The sequence below is a fragment of the Temnothorax nylanderi genome, unplaced genomic scaffold (assembly GCF_030848795.1).
Source record: "Temnothorax nylanderi isolate EJ_2023f unplaced genomic scaffold, tnyl_v1.0 TNYL_tig0047_pilon, whole genome shotgun sequence".
In the NCBI taxonomy this organism is placed as follows: domain Eukaryota; kingdom Metazoa; phylum Arthropoda; class Insecta; order Hymenoptera; family Formicidae; genus Temnothorax; species Temnothorax nylanderi.
Window position 1 is genome coordinate 903,384 of NW_027249109.1, and position 22,940 is coordinate 926,323.

General features: G+C 29.3%; 2 protein-coding genes across 2 annotated transcripts; both read right to left on the reverse strand.

Moving 5' to 3' along the window:
• Positions 1-617: 617 nt before the first annotated feature.
• Positions 618-16,610, reverse strand: LOC139772132 (uncharacterized). Its single transcript, XM_071705544.1, has 19 exons — positions 16,357-16,610; positions 14,801-16,264; positions 14,216-14,464; positions 13,730-13,875; positions 13,368-13,477; positions 12,660-12,852; positions 11,753-11,995; positions 11,191-11,367; positions 11,026-11,106; positions 10,446-10,536; positions 5,244-5,307; positions 4,626-4,843; positions 4,046-4,294; positions 3,574-3,719; positions 3,320-3,429; positions 2,635-2,827; positions 1,859-2,098; positions 1,271-1,447; positions 618-1,173 (listed from the first exon to the last, which is right to left on the reverse strand). The coding sequence occupies exons 2-19, from the start codon at positions 15,002-15,004 to the stop codon at positions 951-953; spliced, it is 3,114 nt and encodes a 1,037-aa protein (XP_071561645.1). The 5' UTR covers positions 15,005-16,264; positions 16,357-16,610; the 3' UTR covers positions 618-950.
• Positions 16,611-17,185: 575 nt separating this feature from the next.
• Positions 17,186-22,889, reverse strand: LOC139772236 (fatty acyl-CoA reductase 1-like). The gene is made up of 9 exons (XM_071705745.1): positions 22,569-22,889; positions 22,063-22,311; positions 21,603-21,748; positions 21,322-21,431; positions 20,651-20,843; positions 19,865-20,107; positions 19,329-19,505; positions 19,163-19,243; positions 17,186-18,677 (listed from the first exon to the last, which is right to left on the reverse strand). Exons 1-9 carry the CDS (start codon positions 22,770-22,772, stop codon positions 18,587-18,589), a joined length of 1,494 nt encoding a protein of 497 aa, XP_071561846.1. The 5' UTR covers positions 22,773-22,889; the 3' UTR covers positions 17,186-18,586.
• Between the last annotated feature and the right edge of the window lie 51 nt (positions 22,890-22,940).

The following is a 22,940-nucleotide window of genomic DNA, read 5'->3' on the forward strand; positions in this document are numbered from 1 at the left end:
CTGAAAATCGGCTTAAATAAATTCAAATAAAATTAATTTAATTTTTATTTGCAAGGTACAAAACATACAGGAAATGACATAGAACTTATGTTAATGATAATGACATTGAAGGTTGAAAGAGCAAGTTCCTCCATCCATATTAATACGGAATTGATCTGCATATATTGTGAACTACGTCTTTTTATAAACGATTGGAACAATGTTATAGACGATACGCGTGACACGTATACGCATATAATTTCTTTTTGCATTATATATTAGAAATACATGAACAATATACTCTACTTCTACATGCAAATTATATTTTATTTAATACATTCTAACATATAAATATGCATAATATTTAACATTAAAACGTATACCCTTTATTTTGAAAATACATACAATAAGGTGTCTACAAAGAAAAATATCTTTGGCATAAAAAAATTATTTCCCTACTGCAGACTATAAATTATACGTTTAATTATCATATTATAAATTGTTACATATGCAATATAAAAAAAATCAGCGATTTTATTGTGTATAACAACAGATCCATTTATATATTATCCACAGTATACCGATAGAAACCATACTCTTGATTATTTTAACAAATAGATAAACTCTAAAACAATAAAATTAATATATTATACATATTCTAATTATTTCAATTATGGCTCATACACAATAAATTATGTTAATTCCATATCTTACACAATATGTAGTAATACTATTATGTCAATAACTTTTGCTTCTTCTATTTTCTAAATTATTTACGTCATACATATCAACACAGCAGTATGTAATTTATGATTAATATATCTATAATTACTAAAAGCGTCTATTTTGCTGAGATAAAAAAGAAGATAAATCCTTAACTAAAGCTTCGAAGTTGTCAACATTTTCTAAAGTGTGATCACCAAAATTATAAATACAAGTTATACAGCTATTTCTTACATAATGGAATTGCTTTATCTGTTAGTGTTCGAGAAAAGAAAACCAAATATTTTACCTCTAGTATTATTACACAACACTTGATAGCCAATTTCAAATGTCACATAAATGTAAATATGCATAAACAATACCAAATACAGTAATATATAATATTTATACCTGTCCCTGTGTGCTCTGGCTGTATCCAATCGACTCATGTCTTCGTGAAGAAGAAATTTTTTGGCACCAATTATACAATTTCTTTATATAGAATTGTAAAATAAACATTTATTGGTTGTAAATTACATCAATTTTAAATATATTTAGATATTTAGAATCAAAAATATAATGTACTTACTTGAAATACTCCTTAGAATTAAAATCGGAATAATCGAAAGAAAACATATCCCAGTCATCAGGTGGTATTGAGGACATCAGAGCCAAACTATTTACATTGCTGAATTTCCATTCATTACATCCATAATATCCCAAGGCGCGATTGATCACATACAGTTTTCTCTGTAGCCGTATTACACTAATTTGCACAATTATTTATTAATTCAAAATAATTTAGTTATAAGAATACATTGTCAACTATACTACTAAATTTGTAGATTCAAAATTTGCAATAAGAAAAACGTAATAATACAAATTTTCTGGATATATTTTTTACAAAATATATAGTTATATATATAATTTTTTTCTAAAAAAGTAATTTTATTTATATGTAGAAAAAAAACTGGATAAACAAATAAAGAGAAAGTTAGATATAGAGAAAGAATATAGACATAATATTTAAGATTGATTTATGATTAAAGAAATATTTTTTTTTCTATACAGAAAGTATACTATTTCAATTTGCGGAGTATCTAAATCTTATCGATTGAATCAAATGTATGAATAATTTGCATTCTTTAAATTAGTTAATTATTTGATTTTGACTTACATAGGTCGACGTCCAGAGAAGTTTAAAATCATATCTATTAACATAGCTGGCAAGATATGCAATAATATAGTTAATATATAGTACAGAGTAAAATTATCAGTTGTTGTTTGGCTAATAGTCCAGACTATTCCTTCCACAGGCATCTCAGTTAATATAGGTCTACACAACTTTATAGCGTTTTCATATGTCATGTGTGTTTGGCTTGTACAGTTTAAAACAAATGTGAAACCTGCTGTAAAACTGAAAGCAAACAAAAATATAAATTAATTAATAAATTAAATATAATTAATAACATATTTATAATTTACATAAAGTTTTGTAAGATCTGAATCAAGTTTCAGAATTAAGACAAAATTTATGACATTTGAAATTGTACAATATATATAAAATATTATTAACAAATTTTTATCATTTAACATGTTTCGGCATTTTAATAATAAGTGAAATAGGATCGATATAATTAATTATTTTAATGCACAGTAGAGAAAATGTAATGACGATATATGTATAGTTAAAAAAAATTAATATTGAGTAAATGTTATATCTTTAAATAATTATTTAGTATGAATATCTGCATTTATCTTATAGGCACTTATAGGCTTGTTAGCACGCGACTAGGCATTTCTCTTTAAATTTAACAAAATAGATTGAATAAGATTCATAGGATCATATACTAAATATGAATTGTGATTTAGTGCAAATAAAAAAAAACTTTTATGTTCGTAATTTAATAAAATCATAAAAGCATGCATATATGTGTACGTTGACGGTTATACTTATTCAATCCAAGCTTCCAAGATACGACTAATATAGCTTTAGTGACGATGTCCACTGGTACTGTATCTTCAATAGTATGTTTATTAAAATAAGCTACTCGTATTATTCCTTTTCCGGCACCAATAGCAAGTCCTATTGGCCCATAAACGTTATCTATCCATCCTGGCATTGGTTCTTTTAGCGATGGATACACTAAAATATTTGTCTATTAGTGTTAGATTACTACTTATAATTCTCCTAATATTATTAAACTATATTCTGCCAATACATTATTAACCAAAATAATAAAAGGAAAAATCTTAAAGCCCTATAAATATATTTTCAACTCTTGTTCAGCGTAATTTCTCATAACAATTATCAGCAAATTTATTAATCTATTATAAGCAATAATAAGCAATAATTTAACAATATATTTGACTAACTATAGGTATTACATAAATGCAAAAATTAAAATAAATACGTTTCTAAAATATATAGTAAAATTTAAAATATGTATATATTTATTCTTTGCTACGTCTACTGTTCTCATCATTTTCACAAGAAATTATACTGTATCGAATACTTTATTTTGAGATACTGATGTAACACGAAATAACAATCATACAAGTATTTAGCATACGTACAATAACACGTTAAAGCAAAAATTTAGTTTTATATATAATACTTGGAAGAAAGACTACGTACCCATGGACGGTCTTACAATCGCGCAAGGTAAGGAGGAAGAATATTCCTGTATTACACTCTCTGCTAGGTTTTTCGAAAAACTATACGTGTTGGGAACGTAACCTAAACATCTGTGTACATAATTTTGTGTATACAGAATTAAGAATATAAATATTATTACAAGTACGAAGTCAATACAAAAATAGTTCAAAAGTAACTATCTAATATATTCAACAACTTGCACTTTGTAATCATGATTCCCGTTTGCAACTTACTTAGCTGTAAAAATGTTCAAAGTATGCTCATCTAATGACTCGGTCACATCTATCATCTTCTGCCAATCAGCTATAGGTGGGTACACTTTTTCTTCGATCAATAGATTGTTTACGTTTGTGTATGCTGTACTGACATATACTAATGCCTTTAATAGAAATTAAAAATTTATTTAAAAATTGTAAGTATATTTATAAAAAATTTTCTTTAATGTGTAAAGGTTTGTATAAAAAGAATAATTAATTTATATAAGTACCTCTAATCAGACTTACGTATACCCACATTCTCCTAAATTTATTTCATTTAAATTATTATATTAAACTTAAAGAATACGCCATAATAAGTACTTGGAAGAAATGATTAAAATATGAATTGTTGCGCAAGACATTATCTAAATTATACTATGTGATACAATGCATTACTCATAAATACAAATCCACACTCTGTTATTTTTTTTTAGTAAAAATTACTTACTCTTAAATTCTTCATACTTTGAGCTAAAATGCAAATATCTCTCGTTGCTCTAGTATTGGCAAATATGGCGTTTTTTAAAGTGTCATTAAATCTCACACTTGCCGCTCCATGTATTATTATAGACACTCTTTCAATCAACATTTGTCTGTCTGCTGTCGACAAACCTAATCCCTTCTCTCTGATATCGCCAGAAATCGGAACTAATTTTTCAAAATTAGAAGGTCGTTCTTCGCGCAATTTGTCAAATAACTAAAATAGAAGAACGTTATAATTTATAAAATCGATTTATTATGATATCTGCAATAATTTTCAAGATATTTTCAACAAATTACAATAGAATGATAGAAAGTGTAACGGCATTTAAGAACATTTTATTTTAAATGCATTTCTATACTTTATTACATACTATTTACAAAGTGTTAATGTCAAAAACAACTTCTGCTAATAATGACGTTACTACAGCGTTAAAAAAAAATATTCGTTTTATCATACGTTTAAATGTGACGTAATATATTAAAGATCTTAAAAATCTTAATTAATAAAATGCGTTATAAAGTTTCTCTTTTTATATCAAACTTACCGGCATGTTTAAAATCTTTTCGAGTCTTTCGTTTATATTTAATCCTTTTTTTGGACGTATTAACAGAAATATTTCGCGAACATTTGGACAAGACCGCAATACTTTTTCGACAAACACTTTACCCAGAAATCCTGTCGCACCTGTCAAAAATATACTTTGTCCGGCGTAAAATGCAGGAATCGACTTGGCTGGATCCATTGTCATCATCTTCTTAAAGTCTTATTTTTAAAACAAAGCAAATATGAGCAATATTATAACAACTTAGCAACACAACGCAAAACAAAGGTATTGAAACATTTCAAATCGTTGTCGCTTTTATTACGTCTACAAAATTGCAGGTAACGTTGATATAAATGTCTATAACTATTTATGCACTATGCTAGAACCAGGAAATGATTTGCAATATAAGGTTGAAAGAGCAAACATATTATACGGAACTTAGCAACACAACGAAAAACAAAAGTATTGAAATATTTCAAATCGTAATCGCTTTTATCACATCGATAAAAATGCAGATAATGTTGAAATAAATATATATTATGCACTATGCGGGGTGTAAGGAAAGGTGGAGATATACGAGGAAACAATAGCAGAGGTTACAATAAACGGAGTGAATACAGGCAGATTTTGGCAAAAGGAAGGAGTCCGTCAGGGCTGCCCGTTGAGCCCAATTTTGTTTGCACTATTTACGGCAGATCTGGAGGAGGAGCTGGAAGGGAGAGGAGTGGGAGGAATAGAGGTCGATAAGGAGAGAATATTTAGCCTGGCATACGCGGACGATGTGGTGATTATAGCGAAGAATAAAGAAGCTATGGAGGATATGATGGCCTCGCTAAAGAGGTATTTGAAACGAAAAGATCTAGTTTTGAACAGTGAAAAATAAAAAATCCTGGTGTTCGAGAGAGGGAGAGGAAAAATGAAACAAAGAACTTGGAGATGGGGCAATGCGGAAATAGAAGAGATCAAAGAGGTCAAATATTTAGGATATATGTTTAGAAAGAATGCGGAGCATAACAAACACATAGACGAATTGGTTAAGAAGGGAGGGTTCGCGATGCGTCAAATTTGGGGGTGTGGAGAGAGGAATTTTAGTAATAGTTTTAAGAAGAGAATGTTGGCTGTGTTTGAAAGGCTAGTCGAGAGTGTGATATCTTATGGTGCTGAAATTTGGGGTATAAAGGAATGGAAAGGTATAGAGAATTTACAAATTAGATATATTAAGTGGGTGTTAGGACTAGATATCTGGACGCCGAACTATATTATTTATGCGGAAACTATGAGAGACAAACTCCTTTTAAAGACCGTTCGTAGGGTTCTAAACTTTGAAGAGAAAATTGAGACCGGGTGCAATTAATACACTGTTAAAAGAATGCCTGAAAGAGAAAAACGATAAAGACTGTAGAATAAAGAGCGCGATCACGAGAGATAAATTATTGTTGGAAGCCAGGTACAGTCCAGCGGGAATAATTGAATTAGAAAGCAGAGGATTAAACGTGAGTGGGGAAATAGTTAGGAAGCTGCGAGATGTGACTGGTCAGAAAATATTCAATGATATCCAAAAGTCAAAATATAATGTAAGTTACAAATTGTTATGTAAATTTGAACTACCGAGATATCTCGGCGTGAGCGGAGAGAAGAGTGTGCAAAGGATGGTAGCGAGAGTAAGATGCGGGAACGCAGAGGAATGTAATAAATATTGGCTGAATGAGGAGGCGAGAAAGTGTGTTTTTTGTAAAGAAAAATTAGGGAACCTGGAACATTTTCTAAAAGACTGTACTAAATTTGAGAAATTAAACCTGGAAATTAGAGAAATAACGGATGGAACTTGTAAACCTGAAAGCGTAGATTGGTTAAATAGACTTGAGAAAGAAAAGAAAAGCGCTCTATTAAAGGAGAGTAAATGAAAATTTGGAACGGCGTGCGTGCCGGTAAACTGCGTTAAATCTGAGCTGCGTTATTGTTATTGATGTAGGTCCATTTCGTGGCCATATAAGCTGAAATAAAACTTATTTATCTATCTATCTATCTATCTATTATGCACTATGCTAGAACCAGGAAATAATGTGCAATATAAGGTGGAAAATGTCGAGAAACGGTGAAAGAGAGAGAGGGGAGCAGGAGGAGAGAGAGAGAAGTCTCTACGACTAAAATAAATAAATTTTAAATTGATAATCAACGGAAATGATAGAAAGAAGTGATAAACAATTTGCGCAATGTTCAAAGTATTAATTGCATGGATTTTTTCATAATTTTCGTAAATTTAATTACTCAAGATGACTATATAACATCTTAAGCGTTCTTTCAATATATATCGTCAATAAATAAACAATTTCGCCTATGTGACAATTAGTAAAGTTTTCAGAAGATACAAAGAACTATTCCAAAAATGAAATATGCAACAAATATCTATATGTAACTTATTTAATAAATATTAAAACTTATCTGTAAATAATATGTGGCCAAAAACCTAGTCAGCCCAAACCTTGTAGAATGGTGATACGGAAAAATCAAAGTCAAAAAGTGCATTTGCAGAAAAATATCACATATAGGCGATGTTGTTTATTCACTGACAATATGTACATATATACATATGTAGGGGGGGTGTCTCATTTTAATCTTCCCACGCAATTATCTTCCGAACTATTTGTTGCTCGAAAAAATATTTCAAATAGAACTTACTCTGTTTCATGGAAGACAAACTACAGCTGGAACAGGGCAAATAAAGAGCAATGCAAGAGACAACGGTTGAGAATTTACATCAATAAATCCAAATCAAATTAATTTAATTTTTATTATCACAATATACACAAGAAATTTTATTAACACAAGAAACACAACATAAAAGTCACAGTATCGTATAGCACAGTCTTCGATACATGGCGAAAACATAAAAACGTCTAACGGAAACTTTCTACGCGTACAGGAAATGACGTAAATCTAAATGACAATGACATTTTTGAAAGTTCAAAGAGCACATCCTTCCATATACATCGATCTATATATATTGCAAACTTAGTTCTTTCCATGAATGATTACAATAGTATTACAGACAACTTATTGCGAAAGCGCATAACTGTAAGTCTTATTTTGTGTTATACAGGGTGTCTTTAAAGTCTGACCCAGCTCCCTGGATCTCGGAATCGGCTTTAGATGTGGAAAAACGTTTTAGACAAAAGTTGTAGGTAGAATAATGAAAGAAATCGATTTTTGTAAAAAAAAATTTAGATTGTATTTTGTAGACAATATTTAATTTTGCAAAATTGTAAATGTAAAAATTAATATTATTATTCGTTTTTTAAAATTATTCTACGTATCAAAGTATTAAGATAAAAATCATCGAAATATTTTATATATTTTATATTAAAAGTATGGGAGACCGGGGCGAAGTCGGCCCCGGGGCGGAATCGTTTTTGCAATTATCTCGAAATCTGTATGTTGTGTGAACTTGCCATTAATACTGTAAGCGCGGCTTATGGTGCCCACGTGACCAATGGAGTTTAGTGAGATTACGTGCCATGTTGTAATTCTTATCAAAGCAAACGTGTTTTCGCAGGTCAAAAGTAAAATTTCTTCCGCGTCGAAAGTTTGTAATATCTTAAATATATTATTGTCTCTCCGAATCTCAAAGTAAGTGATTCTAAAGAGTAATGCATGCTGAACACGAATCCAGTGCAGTTTTTTTATTTTCATTGATTTCTATTATTTTATAAGCGACCAAACCTAAAACTTGTGTTCGGGGCAAAGTCGTGACCAAGCCAAAACGAAGTCAAGAAAGCTAAATAATATGTGCTGCGTATGTTCGGAGATAATAGAAAACAGAGCCGATGAAAAACAGTGCATTTCGTGCAGGCGTAAAAGGCACACAACGAGTGCGTGCGCTCGTCAGACTCTGTTTTTACATGCTTTAACTGTTAGCGAAAAAGAAAATTGATTTTCTTGAAATTATTTTCCGCTTTCCATTTTTCTACTAAAAAACAATGAATAAAGTGTATTCTATTATTTTTTTATGATCAAAATTATGTATCTTTATTTAAAATCCAGTCCGAGAATGAAGACACGACTCCGCCCCGGGAATTTTGACTTTTCGATTTTTGCACCTTTGTCGTTTTTACTCTATATACCGGTTGAACAAAGCGACGTAGACCAAAAATGTCTATATAAATTTTGTAGCCAAGGGTTCACTCTTTACAATGGTATAAAGGAAAGACCCCGATTATGAGATACCACATCTATTTTGTGTGATTGCCGGAAGTTTATGGGCAGAATTGAAAAATATAGTAGGTCATTATGAAGAGAATTTAATAAGCTTTAAAATGCTGAAATGTAAAATTTAATTTAAATATTGATTTTTCTAAAAATTAGAAAAATGTAAAAAATATGAGAGACCCCGGGAAATCGCTAATAAAGTGCAAAATACATCATATTGCAATTAAAAAACTTTATTTAAAGTTTTTGAAAGACAAATGTAATGGAGAAGCATATTTGCAACAATCGTAAACCCACTTATACTCAATATTGTACCTAATCTTCCCCCTCCACCCTTCCCCCTCAAATCAAGGTCAGCACAGTCTTATAAATTCGTATAAACCTTCCCTTAACGTTAATATAGTATTTTCTCTTCTTTTATTACTATACAATAACTTTCATACTCCAGCAACCCAGGAGTACCCTGAGTATCTCATGTTACGAGCACCACGCCTTGCGGTTTCGCGATCACCAAATCTAATCTCTACAATTGAGCAACTCAACACATATCCCGTATTTTCCTATTAATACGACCTTACTCTATCGCTGCATGCAGAACTTATTGCCAAATATTTATTAATTATATAATAAACAAGGTTTAAAGATCATATCCATGGCACTTGACAACATCCAATTTCACAATTTCTTTCTCTGCAACGACTACACGCACGATCAAACAATGAATTTTCCACTAAATAGGTTTTATCCCAAGGGTAATAAGTTCATGGTGGAACCAACAGATAGGGCCTATTAGTTTAGCAGAAACCTTGCTGTCGCATATTATATAGGAGCCTATCTCATAATAGGAGACTTTCCTCTACTATATTTCACTAAAATAATTTATTTTGTTATTAAAAATCGGCACCGAAAAAAAATAATGCGCTAATAATGTGCGGCCCATTAAAATACCCAGCTTTATTGCATTTAAGATGATGTTCAAATTACTACGATACCGGCCGTTACGTTTATGCCTCTCAGCAGCGTCGGCAGTGTCCTCGAATCGGCACCGAAAAAAAGGGCCGACTTCGCCCCTGTCTCCCCTATTATAACAAAATTTAAAATATCTCAGGAAATTTTTAATGAAAGAGAGCTTTATTATAGTGTTTTGAAAACGTCTCGACAAAGGGTGCAAGAATATGCAATAAAAAATGAGGGAATTCCATTTAAGAAAACATCACATTGACCTGGCCTTGAAAAGGTCAAGTCCATATTTTCATTATTTGTCTGCCTTAATATCCTACAACTTTTGTCTGAAACGTTTTTCCATATCTAAAGCCGTTTCCGAGATCCAGGGAGCTGTGTCAGACTTTAGATTCATCCTGTATACAAGAAACATACACGATTCCACTTCAATGCATATTGCACTTTATTTGATACCGTCTATACCTATATACATAAATATGCATAATATTTAACATTGAATAGTAAAATATCCCCGTTAATTTGAGTATACAATAAGTCTAACAAGAGAAATATTTCCCGATAAATATTAATTCCTTTCTACGCGATATATGTAATTAATTATTATAAATTATAGTTTATTCTACACGCAGTATGGATAAGTCAGCATTATTATACTGTATTAGTAGAATACATCCAATTATATAATGTCCACAGCACACCAATAGAGATGAAAATTTCCACTAATGTAACGAACAGATATACTCTAAAAATAGAATAAATGTGATTAATATATTGTTCATATTAAAATTATTTGAATTATTCTGTTTATAAACAGAAATTTGTATAAATTATATTTAATATGTACTGAAGATTTTATATTAATGCTTTTTCTCGCTTCTTTCTAAAATATTTAGATCACACAATATACATTCATAGTATACATATATAATTTATAATTAATATTAATATTAGTAATTATTACAAATATCTTACTTTATCGCTGAATTAATAAATAATATATTAAACTTGCAATAAAAGTCTTGAGGTTTCGACATATTTATCTAAAGTGTGATGCCATAATTATAACTATAAATCATATATACCTACTTTTTATACACTAGATTCGTTTTCGAGAAGATTTTTATTTTTTATTGCGATTACATGTTATCTAATAGGAGCCAAGCTTTTAAATGCCATGCATGATTATAAACATGTGTAAATAATAATAAATGCTGTTTATAATATATTTTACCTGTTCCTGTGTGCTTTGGCTGCATCCAATCGATTCATGTCTTCGTGAAGAAGAAACTTTTTGCCACCCATGTTACAAATCCTTCATATCGTAAGACAAATATTTATTAGCTCTAATTATTTTCAGTGTAAACGTTATTCAGAATGGAAAATATAATAAACTTACTTCATGTAATGTCTAATATCGTAATCGGAATAATTAATTAAAAACATATCCTGGTCATCAGGTGATATTGAGCACATCAGAGGTGACATATTCGTATTGCTGAATTTCCATTCGTGGAGCGAAAAGTAACTTACAGCACGATTGGCCACGTACAGATTTCTCATCAGTCGCATTAGTCTAATTTTAATATTACTCATTAATAATTTAGTTATAACTACACAGCTTTAATCATATTACATATCAGTTTTAAAGTCCGATTAAAATGAAATAAATGTATAAGAAACATGTTTAAAAAACATATTTAAAGAACATTTATATAGATATGTTGTTAAGTATAAAAATTTTATCTAAATATATGTAGAAAAGATAGATAGCTAGATAAAGAAAAACAATACGCAAAATAAATTTCCAGACTAATATTAAATAGGAATACTATTTTATTGGGAAAAAAACCATTATTTTAATTTGCGGAGCAAATCCGTCAATTAAATTAAATACATGCAGAAATTTAGTTATTATGAATTTACTAAGCTTATAGTTAAATATTTAATTCGAAACTTACAAAGGTTGACGTCCAAAAAATTTCGAAACGAAATCTATTAACATAGCTGGCAGAATATGCAATAATATCGTTAATATGTAAAACAGAATAAAATTATCGGTCAATATTGTATTAGGAATCCAGACAATTCCTTCCAAAGGTGTCTCATGTGTGACACTGAATAACGTTCTTATAACATTTTGATGAGTCATGTGTTTCTGAGTCGTACAGTTTAAAACAAAAGGCGTGGAACTCTCTGTAAATCTATATAATAATAAACAAAATTATACATTACTAAATAAAATAAATAATAATAAATTTACAACTTACAGAATTTCGTATAATCTGCAGTTTTTTATAATCTTGAGTTTCAGAAAAAACACTAATACTTACGAAATGTCAAATTGTGCTAACACATATAAATATTATTAAAAAGTAGTAATATTATAAAATGTTTCGGCGAAATAAACGCAAAAAGATAAAAACATACAAAAATAGTTATTAAATTATTTAAAAATTGTTAGTTTCTTTTAAAGATGTAAATAATTTTATCAAAGAATATGTTTTCAGTCTCTAAAGTGCAATCCTTTCAGTAAAAACTAAAAAATATAATAAACATAAGACTGAAAAGACACTAAATAGTCGAAATTCGCATTACAAATATGTAGTAAAAATCATATTTTTGAATAATTTCATACTTTAAATGCATAATATTGCACGATTCTAACTTCTGCAACCATAGGCCTAGTATTCCGCTAATAGCATTTCTCTTTAGACTTAATAAGGTAGATTAAATATATTTTAAACAAAATGTATATAACCATATTGTAAACATGTATTGATATAATTTCAAATAGAGAAAATAAGCTATCGTATTTATAATTTAATATAGTTAAAAATGCATGCGTATAAACGTTGATAATTATACCTGGTTAATCCTAGCTTCCAAGATACAGCAATTATAGCTTTAATGACAAAGTCTACTGGCACTGACATTTCAGTAACATGCTTATTACAACAGGCTACTCGTATTACTCCCTTTCCGCCACCAACATAAAGTCCTAGTGGACCATAAACGTTATCTATCCATCCCGGCATTGGCTCTTCCATCGATGGATACACTAAAATATGAGATACATTTGTCTATTAATGTTAGATTATTACTTGAAATATTACTTTGGAGTATTATTAAACTATTTCTTGCCCATACATTATCAACTGAAATGAGAAGAGAGAAGTTGTAGAATCTTATACATATATACTTATATATATTCAATTTCTGTTTATTTTAATTTCTGTAAGAAAGCTCAAGCATATTTATTCGTTAGCAAAAGCGTTTGTAAAAAACATATTTGCCATATTTGATTATATTATATAAAACACATAAAAATAGATCTTCTAAAATCTGTATTAACTTAAATTATTTTAACATGCGTTTTCTTTCTATTTATTTTCTATTTAATATTTAATATCGTTATCATCTCCTTCCCTGTTTACAAGAAATTATACTCTATCAGTACAACTATTTTACTTCAAGACGATATAAAACAAAATACTGGAGGTACAAATATTCAGCATACTTTATAATGATGTTTTAAACAAAAAATTTTTAAAAATTAAAAGAAAGGCTACGTACCCACGGAAGGTCTTACAATCGCGCAAGGTAAGGAAGAAGAGTATTTCTGTATTACACTCTCTGCTAGGTTTTTCGAAAAAATATACGTGTTGGGAAAGTAATCCAAGCATCTATACATAATTTTAAGTATATAAAAAATTAAAAATTTGAATATTATTAACAGTACAATGTAAAAAAAATAGTTTTAAAAAACAAATAAATAACTATATCTAATAATAAATAATATAATATAATAACAAATATATACAATAATATAGTAATAAAATAATAATTCTGAGAAAACATATTTAACTATAAAAAAATTTGTAATTACAATTTTCATTTACTTAGCTGTCATTCAATTTAACAACTTATAAACCTACTTAGCTGTAAAGATGTTTAAAGTTTGTTCATCCAACGATTCAGCTATTTCGATCATCTTCTGCCAATCAGCTATGGGTGGATATGCTTTTTCTTCAATAAATTGCTTATTCACATGTGCAAATGCTGTACTGACATATACTAATGCCTTTAACAGATAAATAGAATTCACTTGAAAATTATACTTTTGAAAAATTTTCTTCAACATACAAAAATTTGTAATATAACAATTGGTAATTAATCTATATTAATTAGATACTGATACATTATGATATCTTAATCAGGCCTCTACATTCTTCCAAATTTATTTCGTTTAAACTATTATTAACTTAAGAATGCGACATAATAAGTATTTGGGAGAAAATTTGTGGTTAAAATATGAGTTATCGCGCAAGGATATTACCTAAAATATGTCATATGATGAAATGGATTATTCATGAATACAAATGCACAATCTCTGTTAATCTGATTGAGTAAAAATTACTTACTTTTAAATTCTTCATACTTTGAGCTAAAATACAGATATCTCTCGTTGCTCTAGTATTGACAAATATGGAGTATTTTAAACTGTCATTAAATCTCACACTTGCCGCTCCATGTATTATTATAGACACTCTTTCAATCAACATTTGTCTGTCCGCATCCGACAAACCTAATCCTTTCTCACTAACATTGCCGGAAATCGGAATTAATTTCTCGAAATTTGAAGGTCGTTCTTCGCGCAGTCTTTCATATAACTGAAATAGAAGTATGTTATAAATTATAAAGATGTTTTTATTAAAATAATTACAGTAACTTCTAAGATAATTTGAATAAAACATTAGAAGGATATAAAACGTATATAGACGTTTACAACATTTTACTCTAAATGCATTCCAGTATTTTATTACATATCTATTTAGAAAGTGTTAATGTTAAAAGTAACTGTCTTTAATAATGACGTTATCATAGCGTTTAGAAAAGAAATTTATTTTACCATACGTTTAAATATGTGATACAATGATATTAAAGATCTCAATAATTTTAAAGAAATGCGTCGTTACAAAAAGTTTCTCTTTCCATATCAAACTTACCGGTAAATTCAACATTTGTTGGAGCCTTTCGTTAACATTTAGTCCTTTTTTTGAACGCATTAACAGAAATATTTCACGAACATCTGGGCACGATCGCAATATCTTTTCAATAAACACTTTACCCAGAAATCCTGTTGCACCTGTCACAAATACACTTTGTCCAGCGTAGAATGCAGGGATCGATTTGGCCGGATCAATTGTCATCTTATTTATTACTTTTAAAACAAAGCTAATATTAACAATGACAACTCAGCAACATGTAGGTACTGAAACACTTAGAATCATTGCCTTTTTTATTATATCGATAGAGAAATGTAGATAGAAATCGAATAAATCACTTGTAATTCGCCATTGTAATCAAACGCGAACGCATGAAGTATTGCGCAAGTAGTAGCTAAAATCAGCTACCACTTGCGCACGAACTGAATTATTTCTGTTTTATAGCCAATCAAATCAATGAAACTACTTGTGATTTAAGCAACAGGAAATGAAATGCAGTTTAAAGTTGAAAGGTTAAGCACACAATACATATAACAATATTCCAAATTCCAAGTAGCAGAATAATTAACGTCTAAAAACGTCTTGATTGAAGGCGTATTATTGACGTCAGAGACATCATGAGATCTTATTAATGCGTCATTTTATGTCACCTCTGCTACCTGGGATACATCTGTTTCATAATATGGCAGTAAAGATTAAGTATAAAATAAAATATATTTTATATTGTATTTTAAATTTTTATGTCGTTGCATTTTTATTTATAATTATTTGCAATGCATATTGTTCATATAGATTTAAATATAATATTATAGTGTTAGATAGAGAGAGAAATATATATAAGTATATATATAGCTCTTTATTCCATTTTCGTACACTGACGTGTGTTTTCATATTGAATTAGTTAGCGATCTTACTGACTCGTTTTTGACATTATTATTTAAACGTTTTATTTCGCATCGAGGAAAGTCAGATTCCATACATTCTGATAATGGTACTATTACCTACTTTTGTAGACTCTTCGCGTAAATTATTAGAATTTTATGAATTTTATAATTTGAAGAGCACACAGAGTGTCATAAAACAGTATTGCGGCGAATCAGGGATATCATGGCATTTTATTCCATCCAAATGCTCCACATTTCGGTGAACTTTGGGAATCCACGGTGAAATCGACTAAACATATCATTTTGAGAGTAGCAGGCAATGCTCATCTCACCTTTGAAGAGTTACACACTGTACTATGTGAAAATAGAGGCTGTACTAAATTTATGTCCGTTAACAGTATTGAGTTCCAATCCAAATGACTTGAGCTATCTTACACCGAGATATATCTTGATTGACGATGCACTGAATGATTCTCCTTATTGTCATGACCTTCAGGTCATTCATGACGTTGATCAGAATCGTCTCTTACATTGGCAAAAAGTGGAGCAGCTTCGTTAGCATTTCTGCAGCCGCTAGAATCTTGAATATTTGAACCATCAGTTACAGCAGCAACATAAATGGACTATGAATAAAAACAAACAATTGCAACCTGATGAGCAGCTAATACTGACCATGGTTAAACAATCTGGCCTTCCTCCACTTCATTGATGGATATTAGATCGACTAAGGACATTCATCCGGGATCAAACGGATTTGTAAGTTTTGCAACTTTAACTACACGTCTAAAGGATGTCAGGATGACATGTCAGGCCATTATCAAGACTGTCCATTTTACTACTTGACAAGATGAAAGATATAATGCAATGTATTTTACACATTCCATTAAATTAAATATATAATGCAATTATTTATTACTTTTAAACGAAATTAACGTAAATAGTAAAACTATACTTTAATAATCTATATAGAAATGCAAAACGTAGGTACTGAAACACTTGGAATCGTTACCTCCTTTGTTATATGTATTAATAAAGTAAATAGAGAAATGTAGAGACCGAATAAATTATTTAAAATCGACTACTACTTACGTAAAAATTGAATTATTATTGTCTTATAGTCAATAAAATCTATGGAACTATCTGCGCTTTGAAAGACACGAAATGATATGCAGAATAACGTTGAAAGCTCAAACATACAATACATGCTTCATAACATGGTAGTAGAGATATAATGTAATATAAATTATATTTAATATTTCCTTTTATATTTTTATGTCACTGCATTTCTTTATAACTATCTGCAACGCATACTGTTTATAAAGATTAAAATATAATATTATAATGTTATAGATAGAGAAAGACAGATAGGGGAGACCGGGGGTAAATAGCCCGCATATATTTCAGAATTTTGAAGTTGTAACTTCTCAGACAACTAATTTTGTGATTACCTGTACAAATATGATAGAGGCAACCTTCCTCTATGTGTTAATCCCGGCCATGATCCTGTTAATCGTATATTTTGTTTTGTATAATAACAAAAATACAAACATGCAGCAACGTGGTCATCTTGCCCTACCCTACCGGGATTTAGTTGCCCAGTAGCATAGGGTAACAAATATGTGTTTAATATATACAAATTTGATATTTGATACAGATCTTATCATCTTCTCCGTTACCGTTCCACATTTGCGGCATCAAATTCACGTATAAATTTTTAACGGAGCACATGAGAAATACACGAAAAGTTTAATTAGCGGTAAGGGGAATGCTTCCACATGCGTTTTCTTCAAATACGTATGGCTATTAACTCATGCTAGAACTGTGACAGACTGCACTAACTGTGCAGATTGTACAGACTGTGTGTCCGACAGCCACGGCGCTAGCCTTAATTATTGGCCAACCTTATCCTAATCGTTCATGTGCTCTATTTCAACCGTTTTATGAATGAACATTGCATTTATTACCCGAAATAGTATATCATACACTATATATGTGTATAGACTTGTATCAAATTTCATTAAATGTAAATTTACATTAAATCGACATCTATTCTTTGTTTGCTCGGAGATTGGCCGTATGACTTGTATACTTAGCTTTGCTGTTATTGGGCGTATATCACTTTATTGTAAATATTACTTTTTTCCTATCATTTATTTATAATGAATTATATAAAGTGCTTATGCTATATATTGGATATATCTGTATCTACCGCGTTTGTTATTATGTTTCAACTCAACATAAAATAAACAAAGTAAAATGAATAAAGCCTAAAGAAATAATTTGTTTAACTACAGTTGGAGTGAGGCAAATAAAGCAATAAAAAAAGACATAACGTTATTTAAGGCGGACTTAAATTAATATATATCAAAATTAAATTAATTTAATTTTTATCCACAAGAAACAAAATACAAGTCACAGTACAGCACAGTCTTCGGTACATAGCGGAAACATGAAAACGTCTAACAGATATACGTCTAACTGATATACCTAATACAGGAAATGACGTATCTAATGATAATGATATTCTTGACGGTTTAAAAAACAAATCCTTCCATATGCGTTAATCTGCATATATTACGAGCTTGGTTCTTTCCACAAACGATTACAATAGTGTTGCAGACAACTTGTTACAAAAGCGCATATAACTCCTTTTTGTATTATATACTAGAAACATATACGATTTTACTTCAACGCATATCGCACTTTATTTGGCCGTCCATATACATAAATATGCATAATACTTGGCATTAATAGTAATGTTCCCGATATTTTAAAAATACAATAAGTCTATCAAGGCAAAAATATCTTCCCCCATTAAAAATTACTTCCCTTCTATGCGTCACATGTGTTTAATTGTCATAAATTACAGTTTTTTACGGGCAATATGGATAAGTCATCAATTTTATAATGTATTAGAATACGCCCACTTATATAATGTCCACAGCACAGCAATAGAGATAAAAATTTCCACTATTGTGACGAACAGATATATTCTAAAAATAGAATAAATGCGATTAATATATTATACATATTATAATTATTTCGATTAGTCTTTTTAAACAGAAAATTGTATAAATTATATTTATTATGTACTGAAGTTCTTATATTGACTTTTTTTCTCTTTTCTTCTAAATTATTTACATCACACAATACACATTGATAATATATTCAATTTACAATTAATATTAATATAAGTAATTATTACAAATATCTTACTCTATCGCTGAATTAATAAATAATATATTAAACTTGCAATAAAAGTCTTGAGGTTTCGACATATTTATCTAAAGTGTGATCCCATAATTATAACTATATAAATCATATTATACCTACTTTTTATACACTAGATTCGTTTCCGAGAAGATTTTTATTTTTTATTGCGATTACATGTTATCTAATAGGAGCCAAGCTTTTAAATGCCATGCATAATTACAAACATGTGTAAATAATAATAAATGCTGTTTATAATATATTTTACCTGTTCCTGTGTGCTTTGGCTGCATCCAATCGATTCATGTCTTCGTGAAGGAGATACTTTTTGACACCAATCGTACTATTTCTTTATGTTGTAAGATAAAACATTTAATGACTTTAAATTGTCTTTATTCTAAACATTATTTAGAATAAAAATATAATACACTTACATCAAATAGCTTCTAATATCGTAGTCGGAATAATCCAATAAGAACTTATCCCGGTCATCAGGTGGTATTAAGGATATCAGAGATAACATATTCGTATTGCTGTATTTCCATTCGTGGAACGAAAAGTAACTTAAAGCACGATTGGCCACATACAGTTTTCTCATCAATCGTACCAGCCTAATTTGTATGTTATTCATAAATATGAAACAGCTTAGTTACAACAACACAGCTTTAACCATATTACTGCAGTGTTAGAATCCACAAGTACAATAAAATAGATGTACAAAAGACATAAACATTTTCATAGATATGTTGTTATATTTAAATTTTTTGAAATATGTAGAAAATAAATAGGTAAAGAGAAACAGTACGCAAATTAAAATTCCAGATTAATATCAAATAAATAAATTGCTTTACTTAAAAGAAAGCATTTTATTTCAATTTGCGTAAGTACCGCCGATTAAATTAAATACCTGCAGAAAGTTAGTTATTTTAAATTTGCTAAACTAGTATTAAATATTTAATTCAAAACTTACATAGGTCGACGTCCAAAGAATTTCAAAATAAAATCTATTAATATAGCTGGCAGAATATGCAGTAATATAGTTAATATATAAAACAGAATAAAATTGTCGGTTAATATTGTGTTAGGAATCCAGACAATTCCTTCAAGAGGAACTTCATTTGTGACACTACGTAACATTTTTGCGACACTTTGGTATGTCATGTTTTTCTCCATTGTACAGTTCAAAACAAAAGGTGTGGAACTCGCTGTAAAGCTATGTAATAATAATAAAAAAATTATATATTAATAAATAAAATAAATAAAATAAATAATAATTACAATTTACAGAATTTCGTATAATGTGCAATTTCGTATAACCTTATGTTTCAAAGATAAGACAAATATTTACAAAATGTACAAAAAGTTTTGGCGAATTAAAAATAAATACATAAACAACCGTTATTAAATTATTTAAAAATTGTCCAGTTTTATTTTACATGAGAAGAATGTTTAGATAGATCCATCAAATGATATATGCTTTCAAACTTTTAATGCAAACTAAAAATATATATATAATAAACATACGATTAAAAAGAATCTAAATATAAGTCGATATTCTTATTATTAGGAACATTCAGTAAAGATATATATTTGAACAATTGCATGCTGTAAATCTTGCATAATATTGCATAATACTGACATCTGCAACCATAGGCTTAGTATTTAACTAAAATCATTCCTCTTTAGATTTAATTTCGTATTTGTATATAACTTAATACAGTTAAAGATGCATGCATATAAACGTTGATGATCATACCTGGTTAATCCTAGGTTCCAAGATACAACAATTATAGCATTAATGACAAAGTCTACTGGCACTTCATTTTCAGTAACATGTTTATTACAATAGGCTACTCGTATTACTCCCTTCCCGCCACCAACGGAAAGTCCTATTGGACCATAAACGTTATCTATCCATCCCGGCATTGGCTCTTCTACCGATGACCCCACTAAAATATGAGATACATATTTGTCTATTAATGCTAGATTATTACTTAAATCCCGTAAGATTATTAAACTATTTCTTGCCCATATATTATCAATCAAAATGAGGATAGAGAAGTTGTAGAACCATATAAACATATATTAAATTTTTGTTTATTTTAATTTTGTTATAAAAACCGCCAAGCATGTTAATTTATTTAGTAATAAAAATTGTTGTAAAAGATATATTTGACGAACTATATTACATAAATGTAAACATAAAAGTAAATCTACTTTTAAAATATATTAGAACCTAAAATATACATGCAATTTTTTTTCTATTTACTTTCAATGCTTTATCTTTACAAGAAGTTATTATCTAACGGTATAAATATTATATTTAAAAACAATGTAACATAAAATAATGGAGAATACAAATATTCCGCATACTCCATAACAACTGGTTAAGATTTATTTCTAAAAATTGAAAGAAAGGTTACGTACCAATGGGAGGTCTTACGATCGCACAAGGCAAAGAAGAAGAATAATCCTGTATCACACTTTCCGCTAGGTTCTTCGAAAATATATACGTGTTGGGAGCGTAATCCAAATATCTATGTATAATTTCAAGTGTATACAGAATTAAATTAATATAATAAAATATTTCAGTATTAATAAAAGTGCGACGTAAATAAGAAAATAGTTCAAAGAAGACAAATTTTGTTTTATTATATTGTAATGACAATTACAAAAATTTGTAATGACAATTTCTATTTATAGCTTACTTAGCTGTAAAAATGTTTAAAGTATGCTCATCTAACGACTCGGCCATTTTGATCATTTTTTGCCAGTCAGCTATAGGTGGATAAGCCTTTTCTTCAATAAGTGGCTTATTTACATGTGCGAATATTGTACTGACATATACTAATGCCTTTAACAGAATTTATTTGAAACAAAAGTATTTTTTAAATTTTCTTCAGCATAAAAAAATGTGTATTATAGCAACAGATAATTGATTTATATTAATTGGATATTGATACATTTTATGATATCTCAATCAGGCCTAAATTCTTCCTAATTTATTTTGATTGAAACATTATTAAGTTTGAAAAATACGCCATAATAAGTGTTTGGGAGGAAATGTGTGATTGAAATGTGAGTTGCTGCGTAAAACATGACCGCGAAAATATATCACGTAACGTATATTATAAATGTGAATACAAGTGCACAATTTCAATTACTTACTTTTACATTCTTCATGCTTTGAGCTAAAATACAGATATCTCTCGTTGCTCTAGTATTGACAAATATGGCGTATTTTAAAGTGTCATTAAATCTCACACTTGCCGCTCCATGTATTATTATAGACACTCTTTCAATCAACATTTGTCTGTCCGCAGCCGACAAACCTAATCCCTTCTCACTAACATCGCCACAAATCGGAACTAGTTTCTCGAAATTCGAAGATCGTTCTTCGCGCAATTTGTCAAATAACTTAAATAGAAGTTATAAATTATAAAAACGTTTTTATTAAAATAATTACAGTAATTTCTAAGATAATTTGAATAAATTTACATTAGAAGGAACGTGTAATGACGTTTACAACATTTTACTCTAAATGCAATATTTTATTATGCATTATTAATAAAGTGTTAATGTCAAAAGTAACTTTCTTTAATAATGATGTTAACATAACGTTTTTGAAAAAAAAAACTTGTTTTATTATATATTTAAATGTGATATATACTTACTGGTAAGTTTAACATTTGTTCGAGCCTTTCGTTAATATTTAGTCCTTTTTTTGGACGCATTAATAAGAATATTTCACGAACATTTGGACAAGATCGCAATACTTTTTCGATAAACACTTTACCCAAAAATCCTGTTGTACCTGTCAAAAATACACTTTGTCCAGCGTAAAATGCAGGAATCGATTTGGCCGGATCAATTGTCATCTTATTTATCACTTTTAAAACAAAGCTAATATTAACAATAATAACTTAACAATGCAACAGGTATTTAGATACTGAAACACTTGAAACCGTTGTCACTTTATTTCTGTCGATATAAACATGCAAGAAAAGTTTGAATAAAATTTGAAAACTACTTATAAATTAAGAAAT